At 33.7% G+C, this 21,866-nt stretch overlaps 2 protein-coding genes across 3 annotated transcripts; one reads left to right on the plus strand and one right to left on the minus strand.

Moving 5' to 3' along the window:
* The first annotated feature begins 3,313 nt into the window (after window positions 1-3,313).
* Window positions 3,314-16,112, plus strand: LOC102581948 (histone-lysine N-methyltransferase ASHH1-like). Of its 2 annotated transcripts, none has more exons than XM_006364646.2 (11): window positions 3,314-3,452; window positions 4,793-4,847; window positions 5,787-5,851; window positions 6,682-6,838; window positions 10,393-10,479; window positions 10,728-10,812; window positions 10,887-10,980; window positions 11,115-11,313; window positions 12,382-12,416; window positions 13,830-14,139; window positions 15,495-16,112. In XM_006364646.2, the coding sequence occupies exons 2-11, from the start codon at window positions 4,815-4,817 to the stop codon at window positions 15,789-15,791; spliced, it is 1,362 nt and encodes a 453-aa protein (XP_006364708.1). In that variant the 5' UTR covers window positions 3,314-3,452; window positions 4,793-4,814; the 3' UTR covers window positions 15,792-16,112. The 2 variants fall into 2 exon arrangements, with proteins under 2 accessions (XP_006364708.1, XP_006364709.1); XM_006364647.2 differs by having other exon boundaries at window positions 3,322-3,452; window positions 4,777-4,847.
* A 584-nt stretch (window positions 16,113-16,696) lies between these two features.
* Window positions 16,697-20,398, minus strand: LOC102582498 (macrophage migration inhibitory factor homolog). Its single transcript, XM_006364648.2, has 3 exons — window positions 20,168-20,398; window positions 18,031-18,231; window positions 16,697-17,065 (listed from the first exon to the last, which is right to left on the minus strand). The coding sequence occupies exons 1-3, from the start codon at window positions 20,276-20,278 to the stop codon at window positions 17,030-17,032; spliced, it is 348 nt and encodes a 115-aa protein (XP_006364710.1). The 5' UTR covers window positions 20,279-20,398; the 3' UTR covers window positions 16,697-17,029.
* Between the last annotated feature and the right edge of the window lie 1,468 nt (window positions 20,399-21,866).

Below are 21,866 nucleotides of genomic sequence, written 5' to 3' on the forward strand. Positions count from 1 at the left end.
CATCCATCTCAGTATATTAGAGGCTTCAATAAACAGTCAGTCAGTCAGTTAGTTTTGAGTCTCTCATCCATGTATATGTATATATATGTAAATATTCTATTTTGAGACTCGAGTTGCCCTTTGGGCCATATATTCATTAGTTAAGTTGTTTATGTCTTTGCATGGCATTGAGTTATTCTGTTGAGTTAGGTTTCCGCTGAGTTAAGAAAGCCAGGCCAAGGGTTCGCCTGGGGCCAGCAATGGTCTCCGGGTGCCGGTCCCGCCCAGGGTGTAAGCTCGGGGCGTGACATTAATGGTCTAGCTATAATTGGAGACATACAATTTCTGCTAAACCAACCAGCATTATCAACATGATTTTATAGTTTGGAATTGTGCCCTTAATTTTAACAATTTGAGCAAACAACCTTACACATGTGACCATACCATAGATGCATCTATTAAAATCATAACAGTAAGCGGTCCACATGGCAGGTGAACGGGCTCATATTCACCTTTTTATATGGTCCAAATAATTTCAGGGGATACAATCCCAACCTTAGCTGGTACAATGATCATTTTATCATGAGAACAAGCAACACATGACAATTCTTGAAGAATCTTATATTTCTTCAACATATAACCACATGAATTCTCAATTCTTTTGCATCACGTTTGAACCGAAATGGTCAACTGGTTATACCAATTGATATTTATTCTAGTAAACTTCTAGTTTACTTTTGCATGCGATTCCATCATCATGCCTATATTTGTATACAACAAACAAGAGAAACGTGGGTAACCTATTATGTAAATATTCATAACCCGCTTTGACTGTAGTAATATAAAGATATTTAATCTTTCAATAAATTACATTCTCAATATAATATATTTTTTTCAATTCCTCCGAAACTTAAAAACTTTCTTTTGAGACTTACTACAACCTCAATATTATGAACTATTTTCATTTTTGGATAGTAACAAATTAGTTCTTCTGAAACTCTTAATTAAGTTTATGTACTGCCACAAATTTCACAACACCATTCTTATGGTGACCATCTCCTTCAAGGAGAAAATTATTATTATTGTCATGGTTAAAATTGTTACGACTTATTTCTTGACAATCAATGACAAATTTGTGTTGCCACACAATAACATTTATTTTGGTCATGACCACAACCTTTATAGAAAAGAATTATTTCTTTCTTTTGTCCTCCAATAGTTCATAATAAAACATACCATAATATTTGTGTAGTACTCAAAGTATATGACCAAAATGACCATTTATGTCAAAATTTTTTTTTTCAATATCTCAAACTTCCCGTTGAGGTGAGACGTGACATTTATCCAACCATACATGAACATGTCCTTATCCATACGAACACAAGTCACATTCTCTTCAAGAAATGAACCATAACCATCTGTACATGCTCTATAAGTTTTTATCAGAAACTCATTGTCATGCTTTGACATTATCAAATTTATGTGACTCACCTCAACATCACTTTAAAAGGTCAACTGTACCAAATGTAATACCACTTTGTATTCCTTTATTTTGATGGAGGATTTACAAAACTTTTCAAATTGGCTTGCATCAACAACAATGTGCCCAATATCTTTTCATACCACTTTGATAGATAAAAATTACATTCGCATTTGAAGGACTATCTTAAGAAACAATGTGTCCAATAACCTTTCATACCACTTTGATGGACAAAATTACCTTCACATTTAAATTAAGGACCATCTTAAGAACCCATAATGTTCTTCCTTTTAATTACCACAATGATGACCATTAACATTTTACCACACCCATATTCACATTCAACCACTTGTCATTTTTCAGACATATTATGCACTACTACCACATTCACATAAGAGAATGGAGCAAATTAATTGGGCAAATTTCACGACTTTCAGTAAAAGTATACAACTTTATGTTAGTCATCATAGTATCATCACTATAGTGCACTAGGACTTAAACCTAATGTGTTACCCATATAAAGACGCATTTAGTCATAAATCAATGGGACTTGAACCCAACTTCTTATTATCATGGTGCACCGAGACTTTAACTTGATGTCTTACCCACTTGGTGCGGTGAAACTTGAATTCACCGTCTTACCCTCAATCAATGTCTTAATAAACCAATAACATTACCAAAAAATAAATATTGAATACCATAATATAATTTGAATTTGACTTAAAATTGAATAAAAATTAACAAAACTAATTAATTAGAACAACATGTTAGAACCATATAAAAGTCCCAAGTTTAAAATAAATTAAAACATTTTAATAGTCCCTCTCAATATTGTTATGAAGATTATCATAATTTACTAACCATTTTAAAATAACCACAAAACAAGCTTTGTTAGTACAAATAATATTTTGGATATGAAGTATACCTTGCAACTGAAGAATTACTAGGATAATTCATAAAAATCAAGAAATACCTACCATTAATTCTTGATGGAGAATGAGTAACTCGTGCTGATAGCGTGTCGTAAAACTTAAAAACAAAAGAACAACATAAAGATGAAGAATATAAGACAAGAGGAACAATATGAGATAACTTTCTTTCTTTCAAGTGTTCACCAAATTTTCAAGTGTATACAATATAGACCCTTATGCCTCTATTTATAGTGTAACATAGAGGCATACGAAAGGTTAGTCATGAACATGACATTAAACATGAATATAATGGAGGAGGTTATGGAGGTGAAATGTTACAAGAATAATGATCATAAAGGTGGATGTTATCTTCATAATGGAGGGAAGTAATGTAATAACTTCTTGGTATAGTGGACATCCACAATATATTATTTTATAACAAATAATAATAATACATTTAAACTGACATTTTTTGTGTAATTTATATTTTAATTTTTAACTAGATATTATTTTCTTTACCTTCTTGAACTATTACCTTATAATTTAAATCATAAGGTTATAAGTTATTAATGATCAAATATTGTAATTTGAATAGACAAAAATATAAATATATATTAAGCTTTTGAATTTCAATATTATATTATGCAAATTATGAATCCATAGATATAAGTTTCAAAATATTACTTATCTTACTTTATTTCAATTAAACACCCCAATTCATAATAAAATGTCTAAATTATACATTTTTAATTTAAATTTATTTTTTCTACAATCTATTTTAATTCGTCTATCTTTTAAATTAATCATATAAAATATCTAATTTTTAAAATAAATAAATATACATAATTTCAAACCACAACGACGTCGTACCATCCGTCTTCAAAATTTCAAAAACCCAAAATTTGTCTGCTGTACCTAAAAACCTTTTGCTAACCGTCTGAAAATCTGGGCATTCAGAATTGAGAGTCTTTATTTCTTCACAACAAACACATGATGTTTTTTTGTGTATATGTATATATTATAAACACAAAAATGATTATTAAGCTTTTGTAGAACCCTAATTCCTATCAATTTGTCCAAAGGTAAGTTCAATTTGCCTTTTTTTTCCCTTCATACCTTAATAATCATATATGTGAACTCAGTGTAGAGTAGTTAGAACTAGTTTTTATGTTTGCCCACATTGAATTTAACCCTTTTCTGTATGGATTTTTTTTCATGATTTTTGTGTTTTTATTTTTTGGTTGAATGGCCAATTCTGATGTTATTGAAATTTGTAAAAACATTTACTGGTGTTGGGAGAAATTTCACTCAAAAAGGGATTTTTTGTTGTTGTTGTTATCCGAGCTCTCGCCCTTTTTGCTCCATTGGTGCTCGAACCCATAAACTCAAGGTTGGGTGAGGGTGCTTACTATCTGTGCAACCCCGAATGGAATTGCTTTTGAGATTTTCTCTTTTTTTATGTGTTTAGGTTGTTTTTTTCTCCCAAACCTTAAACATTTGTTTGGAGTACTCAGGGAAATCTTAGTAGCGTAATTTGTTGACTACCTGAATTTTTATCTTGTTGATGGGGTTCATTGCCCACCTTGGAATCCCCTCCCCATTTTTAATGAACAATAAATATGTGGAGCACTCATTTGATACCTTTGTGTATAGTACTTGGAACTAGTTTTTTTTTTCCTCATTTTATGCTAACGCACATTGAATTAACCCATTTTATAGCATAAGATTGTTCTACCTGTTTTTTTTTTCTCTCAAGATTTTTGTGTGTATATCTCTTTGGTTGAATGGTGATTTATGATTTTATCAATTTTTTAAAAACATTTACGGGTGTTGGAGGAATTCCACTCAAAGTTTTTTTTAAAAAAAAAAATGTTAAAGGGTTAATAGTTATCTTATCTAAAATATTAATGTTTACGGGCATTGGTAATTCTTCCGCAGACCCCACAGTGTAGTCCCTACATGGGGTATGTTGTTGTTGTTGGGCATTGGTAATTCTATTTTTGAGAAATTTCGCCTTTGAATTATTTTGTTTTTCAAGCTCTATTGTGGGTTCACGGGGTATGTTGTTGTTGTAAGTTCTTTTTTTTTTGGATAACAAGGGAAACCCGTAGCCACTACCCTTTTGGGTGCGCACAGGGTAAAACCCCCGCTCCAATTGTTGTTGTAAGTTCTTTTTTTTGGATAACAAGGGAAACCCGTAGCCACTACCCTTTTGGGTGCGCACAGGGTAAAACCCCCGCTCCAATTGTTGTTGTAAGTTCTTTTGTGGGTCCGAATTCTTGGTAGAAGGAAACAAGACTTCTCTAATATTAATTTATTCATATGTAATAGTTTTTTTTTGTTTTTGGGTTGTGTGTGATCTTGTGCTTGGATATGAAATTGATGAAAACCTTTTACTATGTTGAGTTTTTTGAGTTTCCAGATTTCTGACATAGGTTGCATAGATGTTGCATTCAGACGAAGACAAAAGCAATGTGGTATGCCTAAGTTCATGTTCTGTTACTCACTATTTCTCAAGCATGTTGTAAATTTAAAAGTGTGATGTTGCATGGACTTAGTAGGTGTTTGGCCATGAGTATTTTTACTTTTTCCAGAGTTCAATTTGGAAATCACGTTTGGAATAAAAATTTGGAAAATTTTGGAATTTGAGAAACACCAAAAAATTGTTTTCACTCTAAATCACTGACTAAAATTAAAAAACAACTCCAATTTGTATTCATGGACAAACAAAATATCATTTTTCACTTTGAAACAAAAATTACTTTTTTCAAATACTCGTAATTTTCATGGCCAAACAGGCCCTACTGTGTGTTTTGTATTTCTAAGGTACCTGCTCCAAGCGACAATGAGAGTAAGGGAAAGAGAGAAATAAAGGAAAATCATTAAAGCAGATCTTAGAAGTAGAAAGAAAGACACAATGGTCGTACTTTGTTTACATCATGTGAAGCCTGGAAAAACATGCAACTTCACACAAGACAATATTCACTTTGGAACTCATCATTACCCAAAAAACCAAGGTCATGATGACATCTAACCCACCAATAGGTAAGCCAATCCTAATCCAAACTGAATATTCATCAAAACACAGAAATAAAAGTAAAGAAGTAACAAAAGTAAGTCTTAAAGTCAAGGTTTCATAATATATACATATATATGATATTTGATTTGCCCATTTATCAGTCGCATATTTGCTAGGATACAACAACCACAACTTACCCATTATATTTGCTAGGATACAACAGCAACTTACCCATTATATTTGCTAGGATAATACTGTATAAAAATGTTTATGGAGCCTGTACAATAAATGCATCCCCTTTGCTTATATATAAGTGATTTTCCATTACAATATGCCATTCTATATTTCTATTTACATCAAGTAATGTGGTGAATTATTTCCTTCTTCTTTTTTGAAGGTTCAACTGCCAGAAGGAGTAACACCATTCATTCATATTACTCAAAATGAGTTTTTAGGGCGAAAGTGAGCTCAAATCCTTTCTTTGCTACTTTTAATGATCATCTCCCTGCCAGTTAACCGTACTCTTTGTCTCTTTCTTTTGATAATCTTTAAATTTTGAAGTTCATTTTCATACACTTGTTGCTTAGACTTCTGAATTATTGTGACATTGTTTGCAATTGTAAGTACCACTTGCATGGCATATTGATTTTAGTCATGGTCCACAAGTTGGTTCGGGTATCTAAGATCCGGATACTACAACTATGCAAAAGACATTGGTTATTGCTATTGTTTTCACTTCTAAGACACAAATTTTCATAAACCATTGATTAAAAAAAATAGAGATTAAGCGTTGATAAACTATTGTACCTTGTTCCATGTTGTGCCAAGGATGGCCTGGAGTATGAATTCAATGGCAAGAAAATGAGTAAAAGAAGAAATTTGAACTCCGGATTATATCTAGTCAAGCTTAAAAGGAAGAATTTTCAGTGAGTTGAAACTAATGTTTTATAATGCTTATGTTTCATCTTTTTCCTTGTTCTATAAAGATGAGAAACAGAAAATTAGTTTCTTTCTGTGATAGAAATAAGTTTTTGTTTCATTCCTTAGATATTTTGTGTCCTGCTTCTTAATTATGTGATTTATAGCTTTTTGGCTTTCAAGATTGAAGCTTCCTGATGTCTTAACTTGAATCCCAAAAAATCACCCTCAAAAAAAAAAAAAAAAAAATTGGTGCCCTGAAGATGCATATACCTAGATTAGTTGACCTTGATTTGGAGTTGAATGGTTTTCAATTATCACTCATCTTGGCTGTAGTTAGTCAATTTTAATTGGAATGTTCTAACGTCTTACAGGCATAAGAAACTGAAAGAGGATGATATTGCTATCTGTGAATGCAACTATGATGCAAGTGATCCTGAAAGTGCATGTGTAGAAAGATGCTTGAACGTAATAACCAACACTGAATGTACCCCGGGGTACTGTCAGTGTGGTGCGACTTGCAGAAATCAGGTAAATATGATTCATTTAATGAGTTGAACATTTCTTTGATGTTACTCATATTAGCTTACTTTTACAGAGATCTTATCGATTTCCAACTTACAGCAGATTTTATGGGTAGTGCCTCAAATTTGTGTTACAAGTACACGTTGAGAAAGAGAGTGAAAGTAGTGGTATTTTAGAACCTTCATGATAAGCTCAAAAAGGTCATGTTATGCATTACCTTTCCTAGTGTTAATTTATAGCTATTCATTGTTGTTAATATGATTTCATTAGCTCTTTTGAATGATATTTACACATTTATTTGGATGGGTATATAAATTTTGTAAAAACACTTCTTTGGAACTATAGAAGCCAAAAGGCGAACTGGTTATATAGGGGCACTCAAGTTCTTTCCTTTGATCGACGACCTAGGATAGAGTCCCAACTCCAGAAATTTATCTCTTCTGATTGATGCTTATATAAAAAAGAACTAGAAACTATCCTAAAAATTAATGATAAAGGAATAAAAAACAGAAAAAAGATGCAAATTGTGAGAAGTTTTTATGCAGTCCTGAAACTATTCAACCAAGAACCCATCAAAATACATTTCTATGACCATTCTTACCATAACCCATTTCTAAAACTAGGTTTAAACCATCTTATTATGCAGTCTTCCACTTGATGCTCCTCGTATATTTCATGTGATGGAGCTTTATCCAGTTTCTTGTCTTGTCAACTTTTCATGCTTTACTTCTATAATTTCTTCTTTAGCAGTCTCCTAATGCTGCCCTTTTCTATTGTGCCTCATGGGACTCTTCATACCCAAGTAGAACTTCGACTATTATTTTAAGCACTTCCTCCCTATCAGCCACTAAGACAGCAAGATCTTCATATTAATTTGGCAAAGGGAACTTCTAGATGGCTTGAAGAAGCAATCTTCTTCTCTAAATAACTTTTTTTGACAAGTCTGCTATCAAGTAACCTTTATCTTAGTATTTTCCATCATGTTTTTTTCCCCTCATCCACCCTCTTGAGATGAATCATCAGATTGGAGGCCTAAGACAAACTGTTTCCTGCATCTGTTGCTTTATGATTGCCCCTTTATTGCTTCTCCTCTTTCACCTTTCCTGGGATCAACCTTGCTCACTTTGGGCCAATTCTGTACTGTAATACTATCTAAAATACAGGTTTATTCAACAATTGTTTGTGCTCATGGCCTACTAGTGATTTCGTTTTGTGCGGGCTAGGAGCATCCCTCATATTCTTTGATCCATAACTTCACATGTTCTTTCTTACAAGTGATTGTTCTCGGATCTTTTTCTTATTTCATTTCTTCTTGGTTTTGGAAGTCTTAATTCCTTAATATTTCGGAGTTCGGATCGTTTGTCCACTCCATGTCATTGACCTCTCTGCTTTTATATTTGGATCCATTTTAATCATCATCATCAATTCATCATATCATACTATACTAAAAGTGGGAACATCCTAAGTTAAAAGTTAGATTACAAAAATACCCTTTAAATATTGAAGGACCAATTTATCCTCTCCTAACAATAAAATTACCCCCATTAAATAATTAAGTAATAACTTGTATTCCATCAATTTGTCGGTTTAATTATCTCAACTAAGCAGCCTTAATTGTTTGTTATTTTATATTCCATGAATGATTACTTTTAATTCCATCAGCTTACAAGCCCATTCATCTACCAAACCTGTACTTACTAATGGGGAACAAATTAAGGGGAGGAGGTTGGGGATGATGTAGGATGTCAGTTGTTATTACTCTCTAAAGGCAAAGAATTTGAAAGATCACATTCAATTGTTTTCTTAATAGGCATCACACCAAATTCATCTTGATAGTTCCAAATTACATTTGGAAAGTTATTATTTAACTGCTATAAATTAGGAACTTTCCTTTCAACTAACTCCAAGTTGAGATGAAAAGGAGGAGGAAGAAAGCAAAAGAAAAGTTGAGTGCAGGTGGAAAATAAAAGGAGAACAACTTCATTGCACACAGAAGTATAAGACTTCTATAGTTCTCTCCTTTCTTCAAGGTTCGAGCTATAACACATAATGGAAGTTGTGTAATAGCTATTTCATGCTGAAAGCTTTTTAATTGGATGTGTCGGTCTCCTTCCAAAATGGGAATTCTTGAATGAAAAACTCAAAAAATTCTGTTGTCTACTTGGTTTTTGATTAGATGTGGACAATATAGTTGAACATTTAAGTCAAACAAGCTTTCTACTATATATTTTTTTCCTAAGTAATTGTATGTAGAATGATCAACCTGCAACTGTTGTTTACTCTTTCTTTACATCCCAAAGTTTTAGCACTATATTTTCTTATTTATGAATTGATTTTATTGAGAAGATTGTTGACATTGGCATATTAGTAGCCCTGATGTTTAAGTTGTCACAATTGGTCACAATTGGTCATTTGAAATCACAAACAATGTCCAAGTTGATCTTGTATTAAGGTTTTCAATGATAAAGTCATAAAATAATAAATAGACTGTATAATAGATGTGGGGTACACGCGCAATACGCGTGCCCAGAGACTAATGAAAATGAAAATCTGGGTGAGTTTGTATGTAAGGATACATTTTTTGACAAGTGAAAGTGATTTTATTAGAAACTGACCAGTATAAAGAGAGCGTTGGAGTCGATAATTACAACGTAGAAAAATCTCAGAACCTTGCAATGTTTGTAATGAGCTGACAAAATCTAACATGGGCATTACATCATGCACATAAAAAAAGGAATATTCTTAATGGTTGTACTATTAGGCATCCTTGTGACTAGGAAATATTCCTTATTTTGTGTAGACTATACTCCTATAAAGGAGCTCCATTGTATGTTGTGTAGATTAAAAACATCTGTTGACTATTAAAAGCACCATATGTTGCTCTTTCTAGAGATTTATGTGATATGAGGAAGCTGAGCTATATAAAATTTTCAATCCTTACCAGTTTCAAAAAAAATAAATTTATGCTATGCTCATGCAGCAAAGTGTGTGGTCATTGCATATATAATACCCTAGAGAGGTTATGTGCTATCTATAACTGTAAATGGTGACTCATTTGTTCCAAAGATTTGGTTGAAAGAATGTTTTCTGGGAAGGTGTGATATTTGGGTTTGAGTGATCTTTTGTGATAAAATGCAACTATTGATCTCTATATTTATACATCAGGTTTCCTATTTCATCGGGGTATGATTAAATGCTGCTTCAGAATTAGCGGTTCATCTATCAGATACACTGAGAAACTGGGGATCTGTTTGATTGAACTTGCTTTGTTCCGAGCACTTGCTGTATGGCATAATCGCTCCTAGTTATTCTTTTATAAACAAAGAATAAATTAAAAATAAGTGTTGTTTGTTATTTAGTTCTTTCCTATTGAGAATTTTTCTTCACTTAAATTTATCCTTTCATCTACTGCGAGGAAGGGTTTGTAGTTCCTTATATGTAGTTGACTGTTTCAATAACTAATGGAGATTCTACTTAGTGCCGTTTTTGAAAGTGACAGTGAGTGTCACTTAGATAATTGTTGGTATATTATTTTGAAGTGTTTTGCTTGCTGTCCACAGAGATTCCAGAAATGTGAATATGCAAAAACTAAGTTGTTCAGGACTGAAGGGCGTGGTTGGGGTCTTTTAGCTGATGAGAATATAAAGGTAATTCTGCTGAAGCAACGCCCCTATTTTATTTTTAGGTGACCGTTAATTTGTATAACTCAGTTTTGGCATATACAAAAAGATTTTTCTTTTTTTGACAGTCACGTGAAGAAAAAATTCCAAAACTGAGCCTATCGAATATGGGCTTTCTGTGGAATATAACAGAGGCCTTTGTGCAGTTACTGTATTAATGCTTATTCTTAATTAGCTGCAATCAACCAATTGTTCCTATCTTTTTACATTATTAGGCTGGACAGTTCATCATTGAATACTGTGGAGAAGTGATATCATCTGAAGAAGCAAAGAAAAGGTCTCAGTCTTATGAAGCTCATGGTAAGTTATCAACTTTAGATATGGTTGTCAATGCATCTACAGATCACTACTATAATTTTGTATGATTTCTGCAGGGCTCAAGGACGCGTACATAATTTCTCTGGATGCTAATCATTTCATTGATGCCACCCGGAAGGGAAGTTTTGCAAGATTCATAAATCATTCATGGTAAGTGCTGAAACGCCAATTGTCAAATTGATGAAAAGTGAAATAAAATACAAATCTTGGTCAGTCAGTGGCAAATTATTACGGTTAATTGGTGTTGCTTGAGAGTACTTATACTGTGTTCCTAAATTTCCCAGCTCGCCAAATTGTGAAACAAGGAAATGGACAGTGTTAGGGGAAACAAGGGTAGGAATATTTGCAAAGCAGGATATATCTATTGGAATGGAGCTGGCATACAACTATAATTTTGAGTGGTACGGGGGTGCAACTGTTCAGTGTCTGTGTGGAGCTGCAAACTGTTCTATATTTCTGGGTGCCAAGTCTCAAGGATTCCAGGTAACTTAAGTTTCTTATGAATTGTTATATCTGGAATGTCCTTTGTAGCCTGATTTCACCTATTCCTTCTTACCAAGAATTTAGACAACAAAATGATTAATGACTTATGCATATAGATTGAATTTGCTAGTCACATACTACAATCCGCAAATAACATGTTGTAGTATGGTGTATCCTTACCAACCTAAGTCTTTTTTTCTGATCGTAGTCTGTTCTTTAATGTCGGGTATTAAAATTGTTGCAGAGTTATGACATCTTAAAAGAATATATTTTGTTCTTGTCTATTGATTCAGTGGAAGTGCCATCTTCTTTCTGTTAAGATCTTGTACTTCTCAAGTGTGAAGCTCTGGATGTATCGTGGTCATTTTCCGTTACTTCTTTGCATATATATTCTTCCTTCATCCAAGAGCGGGCCTAAATACACCACAATACAGTGACCTTGTATTTTATCAGAGGATAAATAGCATGTTGCTTTTGAGGCTGAAAAAGAAAGTAATCCAGGATAATGCTTATTGCACTGATAAAAAGAAAAAGATAAATGCTTATAGCTTATTATGTTTGAATCTTGAGCACAAAAATGGAAGTCCATGCAGTAGATGTCTTCTTTGCTATTCTCATTTAAAGCTTGGTTGATCAATGAGATCTCAGATTCTGTTTCTTGTTGATATTGATAAGCCTCACTATTGAAGTGGTTTAAATTAGCATATAAACCAATTGTCACTATCTTTCAGGATGATAGCATTGCAACATTGAATACCCAATCTTAAGGGGTTCTAAATTGTCACACTGGACATAGATTTCACAGTTGATTTGAGATTGTTTGAGGAGGAACTATAATTCCAGCTATAACGTAAATAGTAGAACTAAGTAATTCAAATGAAATTTTATGAGAAAGAATGTGGTAAAGGTGCTCATATTGGCAACGTATCAAAGAAAGGGGAGGAAAGAGCTGCCTGTTGGCATATGCTTTCTTCTGTTCTCTAAAACATAATAGATGCTTCTAAATTAGAAATAAGTCTTGTCAGACTCATCTCTTTTTCTTTTTATTTTCTTTTTATCTTTGTTCAGGAGTACAACCATGTCTGGGAAGATGGGGATGTCAGGTAATGCTCAACTTTGTTTTTTTTTAGTTTGTACAAATCTTAAGGTTCTAGTTCTGTTAACTTGATTTGCTTTGATCTGTTAATAACTTTATGAAATAGTCTGTGGATCTGTAGACTTATAAGTAATGAAAGTTTAAACCTTAAATAAAGATGTCTACAGGCTACAGCCGTGTTAGATTGCTACTTTTCTCCTCATGTATTCTTCCTCTTCTTCTTGTTCTTCTGTTTTTTTTGGTTATTGATACGTGTGCTCTTTCTCATGTTGTTATTGTTAACTCAATAAACAAATCAATGTTTTATTGTGAATTACGGAAAAGAAAGTGGACTTTTGGATTCACAATGAGGAGACTTGATCTGTATGTTTATTTTGAGAAGACTTGAAGTAATCTTGCATTAAACATATTGTTCTAGATCTTCAAAGTTTTGGATTTATCTCGAGAAACATTAGTGATACCATTCGAAGCTCATTGAGATACATAAATGTGACTGACAAGGGCTTTGTAAGAGATCTTGCATGTTTTATTAGGTGTCTAATGTCTTTCCATAAGCAAAAGTATGAGTAGAGCTATGAGTAGAGCTGCTCTTTCACTATTCATAATCCCACATCTTATGTCTATTAACAAGAGCCCAGCCTCTGGTTCAATCGATAGATAGACCGAAAATGATATTTCTGGATAAAATTAACAGACCTTTCCTTTCCTTGCTTGACTTTTGAACTGATCAAACCAGTAGCCAAGTTCATGTGTAAGTATCACGTCCAGGATCTTAGGAAAGGGAAAGCTCAAATGATATCATATGATGGGCTTACTTCTCACTGCTCTACAATTTATTATAGTCATTCTATGTTTCCCACATAGTAGCTAGCCTTTCGTTTCCTACTTGTAAGAAACATGTATGGTATTGAGAGAGCACACAAGGGTGTGACTCTAGTGGTCAATGAATTGGGGGAGATCCATGAAGTCGTCGGGTTTAGGTATCCAATACCTTGGTGGACAGAGTTACTTAGTACCTGTGTTGGTGGGAGGTAGCAGGTACTTGGTGTAATTAGTTGAGATGCATGTAAGTTGACCCAAACACCACCATCATTTAAAAGAATAAGAAACACGGTGAAGAGAGAATATACTATTTTCTGAAATATTACATGTTTAAGTCATAAGGGACTGGTCAAATAATATAGCAAAGGTGAAGCTTGTTAGCTTTTGGTTCATTGTTGGATGACTTGAGCTTGACTTTATCACTAAATGGTATAACACGAGACAGTTCACTTATTTGTCAACAGTGATAAGAAAGAAATTTTCAGGTAGTGAGTTCCATCAGAGAAAATTGCCTAAAATATTAGTTTGGATTCTACAGCTTTTACTCATTTCCTTCTAATTCTTGGATATTTATCTTAATCTGGCTTTCTTACTGCAGATATACAGTGGAGGAAGTTCCACTTTATGACTCGGCAGAGGATGACTCTTTGCCAGTGATCTCTGGAACTAGTGGAGGAAATGAGCAAAATAAAATATTGAATGACAGTGAGGGGTCTACACTCAAGTTGGAACCAAGTAATACCACTTGTAAGAGTTTTAATATTGGATCTGGTTCAACACCGAAGAAGAAAGCCCAACGCCTTCCCAAGCGGAAGGTAAAATCTTCCAGCCGTAAGCAAGTGAATGGTGGAGATTTTGCTAAATTGTTCGCATCGAAGGAAGCACGAGAAGAAGTTACCATGTACGAGGTATGATTACCTTTTCTTTGTAAGACGTCATAGTTGTAGGCAACTTTATCAATTTTTTCTTTCATATTTTTCCATGGGTTGGCGAAGAGGCTAATGTTTCTACTCCATTTAGCTTTGATGAGCTCTTCTTTAGATAAATATATCCATGTACAAGTAAGTGCTCTAAGGAGTAGTAACTGATATACCTCAATCTTCTTTTTGTTCACTTTATGTTGTTATGGTTATTATTTTATTTTGTTTTTTGCTTCACCATGGAGCACATATCTTATTCTGCTGTTTATAACCATATCTGTAGCAACCATGAAAACCTAACTGGACCAGAACCAAACTCCTTGATTTTAGGATGACATGTGTACCTCATTGTACAGTTTTGAGCAGAAAGTTTTTTTTATTTTTTTGGTGCTTCTCAATTATCAGTAGAGCTGATATCATATCCTTCACTTGGTGGAATTCTCGTTTACACAAATTTATTTCCTTGTATTCTCATGAAGTACGGAAGCATATTTACTGTATTCAAATAATATATGCTCGTCATAGTGAAAACCTAATTAACTGCTCATCTCTGTTAAAAAAAATTCAGAAGGTTCTCAAGAATTGGAATTATGTGGTGTTCCTTGTTGATCCTTCCTTATGTGGATACGATTCCTTTCCTAGCAAAGAAGTTGCACAATTTCTGATAATATTTGCTAATCTGACTGATTAGCCAAACCTCCCACCTTTCTCAGCCTGAGTCCTTTTCTCTGTTGGAGCATTGCAACTCTGTCTGTTAGGTTTTCGCATGTTTAATAACAGTAATGGCATCGTAGTAGTATCTAAGAATTTTCTAACGCGGAATGGTGATGTGTTGAAAATCCTTGAAGTTGGAAATGCTTTTAGCATCTATCTGTGGATTTGGCTCATTATCTACTCTCTAGCACTTGCAAGAGAAGTAAAGTGGACGAGAAAACTTGACGCATCTATCAATGGATTTGGCTCATTATCTACTCTGTAGCACTTGCAAGAGAAGTAAAGGGGACGAGAAAACTTGACGGGGGTTGACGGGTTGGATAGAATACTTCCAGGTAGTTGCTGTTATCATCATGACTGCATCTTCCATGTCCCCCACCCCCCACCCGACCCCCCAAAAAAGGAAAGGTAGAGAAAAAGGCAAACCTCCTAATTCTCGTTTGTGATGCCACATTATTAATCTTTGTCAGGCATGGGTGGTTAAACTAGCGTTGAAATACTAAACTCGTTTTGTGGAAGGAAAACCTAATTGTAATTTTTCTGATCACTTTTGCCAATGTTTATGCAAGGGATAAAAAATGATGCCGCTTTGTGTAAATTTTCTAAAACATTTTGCCAATGTAATGCAGGGGTTAAAAAATGAAGCAACTTCGAAGCTTAATTCCGTATATGAAGAAATTCGCCCTACCATTGAAGAGCATGGGCAGGACAACCAGGATAGTGTGCCCACCAGTGTAGCTGAGATGTGGATCGAAGCACACTGCTCTAAATACAAAGCAGATTTTGATCTCTACTTTTCTGTAATCAAGAATGTGATGTACCCTCGTCCAGCAACCTACACCACTGCCGCAGGTCCTTCTGAAGGAGGAGCCAGACCTCAAACAGCCAATGCTGAACCCAAGCTTTCTGAAGGAGGAGCTAAATGAAGTATATGTCAGATCAATGACGTTTAGTCTGGTATTTGATACCGTTTAATCTTCAGAAATATTTCGGACAAATTTCTGTTTCAGGGTAAGTCAGGGACATGGTTACTATGCATATATACAGTACAAAAAAATTAGAACAGCTTATCACTTGACCCTTCTGGGAATTTCATGTGTAACCAACTAACCATTACACCATTTTTGGGTGTTTGCATAGCCAGGGAAGTTACTTGTAGTTTTTATCCATTGTTAGTGTCCTTGTGGGAAAAAAACCTTGTGCTGACTTGGTATTAACGCCACACTATTTTAGTATTTTATCACTAACAAGTGTTTGGGACGGAGAAAAATGTTCTTCATGGAAAAGTTATTTTAAGGTGTTTGATGAGTAAGCAGAAAATGTAGAACAGTTTACGATGGCATATATATCGTCATTGTTATTTTTCACTTAAACATGGTAAAGTATAGTGGTTTTGGTATAACATCATGTGCAAATAAGTTAACGCGATTTGGCCTAAATATTAGGTCCAAGTACACTTTTTTCGCATGTTTAACTTGGATTCCTGAGTTGTTGCAAATAAAACCAAGGATGGCAATAAATAATGCTTCACATCATCTTTGAATGTGTATCATTAAAATTTATATTTTTTGCTTTAATTTATAACTCGAAACAATGTTTTCATAATATGTAGTTATCCTACTACTCAACAATAATAACACCAATTTTTATGCGTCTATCCTTAGCAAGTTCTGATCAGCTATCCATTTAAACTTGCCTGATTTCAATAATGTGTAAAAAAAAAAAAAACTAATGTATGCACTTATAACACATGATTGTAATAAAAGAAACAAAATAATTCATTGCGATGACACTATTAGACAAAGTAGGTGGCACTTAGAACTTCTTTGACTTGTATAAAAACATAATATAAATCTATTTAAGAATGATTGCAGTTAAAAGTAGAAGACAACAGAAGCACTAAATTTCGAAAACTAGCCCTATGCTGGGCATATGTTAATGCTGAAATATGCATTATAGTTTCCTATTTCTTAGCGCTACGAAACTCACAATCAAGCAAAATATTGTACAGACATTGTACAAAAGTATCACCAATTGAACATATCAGAAGGGTTTACTTCTTCCGTGAAACGATCACAGTTGAGAGCAGATGAAGTCTTAAACTGCTGCTGTACCAAGAAGTTCCTTCTCCAGACTCCAGAGCAGTTATTTTTAAGCAGGTTCATCAAAAAGTTGAGCCATTGAACCCAAAAAATGGGCGCTGCATGCAAAGAAAAGGATTTTCAGTTAAGATATAACATTGACAAAACCTTTACATAGATGTAAACATGGTCAAATAAAAAATGACAACGCGAGACTAAAGCACAAGAACTAAGCTAAATGCAGCAATAACTCAAGTTTGTGGTTGAGCATGGATAAGTGCAACCAAAAAGTAGATTATAAGTTACATTTCTACTTATTATGTACGAATTCAGATTCTAGTGACTTGCTTGGGATTGAGACATGGTTGTTGTTATTGTTGTTTCTTCTTGTTCATTAGATTCTATTTCATAGTAGAAACAATTCTAATAGGATTGTAGGATATTTCCATCAATGCATCCCAGTATGGGTAGTTTAACTTTAACCAATCGGCAATCAGTTATGAGTAGGATTCCATACATGGACAACCAAATTCAACTGAAAAAGAATATATTGAGGAAACAGTAATGCAGTTTGGGAGTTAGTCGAGGTGCGTGGAAACTGGCCCGGACACCACAGTTATTAAAAACAAAATCAACGGAAGACATCAATTCAACCTCAGCTAAAATTAACATGAAAGTTGTTTTCCATATGGATACTTTAAGTAGTTCTTCTCCACAAATTTCAGAACAAACTTTATGACTAATTCAATATAAATACAAATTTCATCTATTTTTATCCCCTCATTGCGGAGTGATCCTTACTAATAAACAACTTGCAATATGCTCGATATATCACACCAACTTTTAAAAACACAAACAAGGTCTTAACTTCACTAGGGTTGATTGAACTAGTTCTGTTTGATCCAGGCATCATCAAAAATGAAAGCAGTAGATGATTCCTTTAATTGGTCAAGACAAGGGGAAGCGCATTGCACATAAACTAATTCTCTTGCAGTGGACAAAGGAAAGGGTGGGGTGGGGGGGACAGGGTGCGTAGCGGAAAACGCAGAACATCATTTCCTTCTTTGTTCTCGTAAAGACTTACCGGAGAATCATAGAACTTAATATAGAATCTGTCGCTGTCTATTGACAGTTTTGTCTGAAGAATCTCTGCAATGGTTGAACTGAGTTTGCCATTCACACTAGGTCCAAGACCTCCAATGGAAATTAATTCTCCATATGCAGCAGGAGCTTCGGTACCAGCAAATGCAATAGGAACTCCTCCATTCAACAAGATCATCACAAACTGGTGAAAAACAAGTAGAGTTATGTCAACATACTTCCACAAGAGTAAACTCACTCTACCATAGAGTGAAACTAAGAGATAATCAGATTATTGCTAGTTGCACCTGTATTTATAAATCCATGGTAGAAATTTTCATCTTAAGGAGAAATTTGATATAGAGCACTCTTTGATAGAGAGAAGCTTACCACACCATTTCATTCTAAACAAACTAAACTTTGACACTATTAACTCTCCTTAAACCAACTCCATCTTCATATATTGAAACTCTGGTCCTTACAATCAGCAATAAGAAAAATAACCCTCACTTAAGTCACCCCACAATTGCTGGAAGCTAGTATTCTACTTACTGGAAAAAGAGAGTACTAAATTTACTTGTACTGCTGCTTTGGGACGAAGAAATCCTAAGAAAACACTTATATTTCCGTTATACTAGCACAAAAAGAAATAGAGTAGAATGGACAAGCCCTAAATGAAACAACTCAATCGCCAAAGTTTTCCACGCCACAAGAATTGGCATTAAAATATTTATTGGATTCTGCATTTCTAATCTACCATCATAATGTAAAAACCAAATATTTCTTTCAGTTGTGATCCCAAACTAACAAACAACAATTTACAAGCTATGGGCAATAAAGACTTATCCTAATGGTTAAGGTGGAAGTGCTCAGTCTCAGGTTTAAATCCCATCAAATATTAATTCTTGTCCAATTTAAGAGTTTATATCCTCCCGACTACCATTTGCTAGAGGATACTGATTTCTTCCTGTTGGTGGGGTAAATATTGTTAGGTGCTAATATAGTCTTCATTAACAACTAACTTGGTCTCTCATAGCTAACCTGGTTATTCATTATTTTGAGCAACAAAGGATTAAATTTGTCTTTCTACTCATCTCACTTCCCTACTTATTAAAAATATCCCCTTCACTATTATCTTCTTCTTCTTAAAGTTAATATTTCCTTCAAAATTTTCAGTTTATATTTAACAACAACAACAACATACCCACTATAGTTCTACAAGTAGGGTGTGGGGAGGGTAGAGTGTACGCTAACCTAACCCCTACCTTGAGAGGTAGAGAGGCTGTCAAAGCATTCTGGAAAAAAGAAACCATAACTACAAGAAAATAATACGATAATCGAAGTGCAAGAAACCACAGATAGTACCAGACATCATTGGATAAGAACTACAGTATTAATACTACGACTACTAGTACGGACCTAGAGAATTGGCCCCATTATTACGATTACTAGTAACTTCCATGGAATTTCTACAACTTCCTACTAACCTTCCGGCCTAAGTCGTATCCTCCACAACTTCTTATCTAAGGTCATGTCCCCAGTAAGCTGAAACCCATGTAAAAGTTCTTTTCTTTTTCTTTACCCCATCTCTGAACATGTTCCCACTTAACCTCCACATGACCATCAAGTGTGGTGAGAGGGATAATTCATCTCACTCTTAACCAGAGGTCTCAGGTTCGAGCCTGACAATGGAGAAAAGAATATAGGGAATGTTTCCCTCTTTAATGGCCCCTATGCAGCTCCCTTAAATGGAATTAGTCGTGAATTCCGGATAGCATATGGTTATACTAACAAAAAAAAAGGGACCACATGACTCAAAAACCTGTGTTAAGGGAGAATCTTAGTTACTTAGTTGGTTGGTTACCTGAACTTTCACCGATTCCCCACTTTGTAATCCCCTCTCCCATTTCTACTTCCCCTACCCCCATTTTTTTATTTTTTTTTAAAAAAACATCCTGATGAGTGGAATTATGTAAATACTACTAAACCAATTTCATTTCCAACCTAAAAAATTAGAAGTAAAGATATTTACAATTACCACTAAATGATTGATAAAAACTTTTCTCAGAGGAATATTATCAAACAGGTAGCAGTCAATATAAATATGAATGAAAACAGAATAAAGTCCAAAATGACTTAACTGACTCTGGTTTGCCTATGATTTTTGCAACAGCTTTAGTAGCATCTTTGAGAATATCAGAAGCAATAACTGCATCTACTGGTAAATTTGTGAACAAATTAAGAGTTGGCATTCTTCTTTTATCACCCTTTTCTCCTCTTCCAAAAACACCAAAAAAATTGTTTTGGTGGGAATGGGTGGTTTACAGTTGAGAATAATCAGTTTATAGATATTGTTGAAGGTGGAAAAGGATTTTATCCCTTTCTAAAAATAGTTATATTTGTTAGTCAAATATAAGAAAAATAATACTCTTTCCGTCCCATTTTATGTTGCACCTTTTCTTTTTGGTCAGTCCCAAAAAGAATTGTCACATCTCCTTATATGGTAAGTATTTTAAAGGTACAATTTCTCTTTTACCCTTGTTGGTCCTACTTAATCTTAAAATAATACTCAAATACATTTATGAGGAGAGAGAAAAGTGAATCTACTTTTTAAAGGGCAATTTGGTAAACATTTCAAAGTCTTCATTTATTTCTTAAACACCGTGTCCGGTCAAATGTTGTCACATAAAATGGGACGGAGGGAGTACTATATATTATTTTATATTTAAAATTTTATAATTTATGTATATTATATACAACAACAACAATAATAATAATAATATATTTTGAGAAATTCCTCAGTGTCATCTAGGAGGAGAGAGTGTACTCAAATTTTATCACTATGTTATAAAGATAAAGAGATTGTATCATGAGCTTGAGGATAACACATCAAATAGTAACACTGAAGAAAATATTACAATTAATAAGTAAATAGTAACAACAACAAATAGTGTACAATCAAAATACCATAAATAACAAATGATGATAGAAAAAAAAAGACACTACAAGAATAAGGCTCATACAAACACCACCAGACATAAATTAATCCGGCGAAAAGCAAGACAATACTCCACTACCTATTAACTTTCTACTTTAATTCATAACTTTCACAACCTCTTATTTAAGGTCATGTCTGAATAAGTTAAAATTATGTCATATCATGTCTAATCACCTTACCTTAGTACTTTTATATATATGTACATTTGTTGGCTATTACTTCAATAGGTGGTTGTTTATGTCAATTTCTCATATATTTATCCACAGAATTACCAAGTATCTATTCTTGAAGTAGACGTAGAGAATATTACTTGAGTAAAACTTTATTACTATTATAGTATTTATTTATGCCATTATTTTTTGGGAAAAGAATACTTGTATAAAAAAAAAATGAAACTACTTACAAGTGACTACCTCCTTACTTTCATACCCCTTTTTTTTAACTATTAATGCATGTTTAATTTACTGCTTGATACCATCAAAGTATATCTATATTCTTTAATGATATCAAAAAGGAAGAAGCAGTGTTTTAGTGAAAAAAAAACTACTCAGTTACTTCTTGTTATCATAGTATATATACTATGATGGTATCAAGGAAGAACAAATAGTGTTTCAGTGAAAAAATTGCTCAATTACTGCTAAATACCATTAGAGTATATAGATAATATCAAAGTATATAGATACTATCAAAGCGTATAAATACTTCGATGGTATTTTAATGAATAGAACAAGGAGGCAGTTGGGTAAATAGTTTGGGTCGTGGGTTCAATAAGGCTAAATATATTGAGTTGGGTCCAATTTGAATAAATATTTTGCCTAATGGATTCAATTAGTGTAATTTTC

The sequence above is a fragment of the Solanum tuberosum genome, unplaced genomic scaffold, assembly GCF_000226075.1.
Source record: "Solanum tuberosum cultivar DM 1-3 516 R44 unplaced genomic scaffold, SolTub_3.0 scf00510, whole genome shotgun sequence".
NCBI classification, from domain to species: domain Eukaryota; kingdom Viridiplantae; phylum Streptophyta; class Magnoliopsida; order Solanales; family Solanaceae; genus Solanum; species Solanum tuberosum.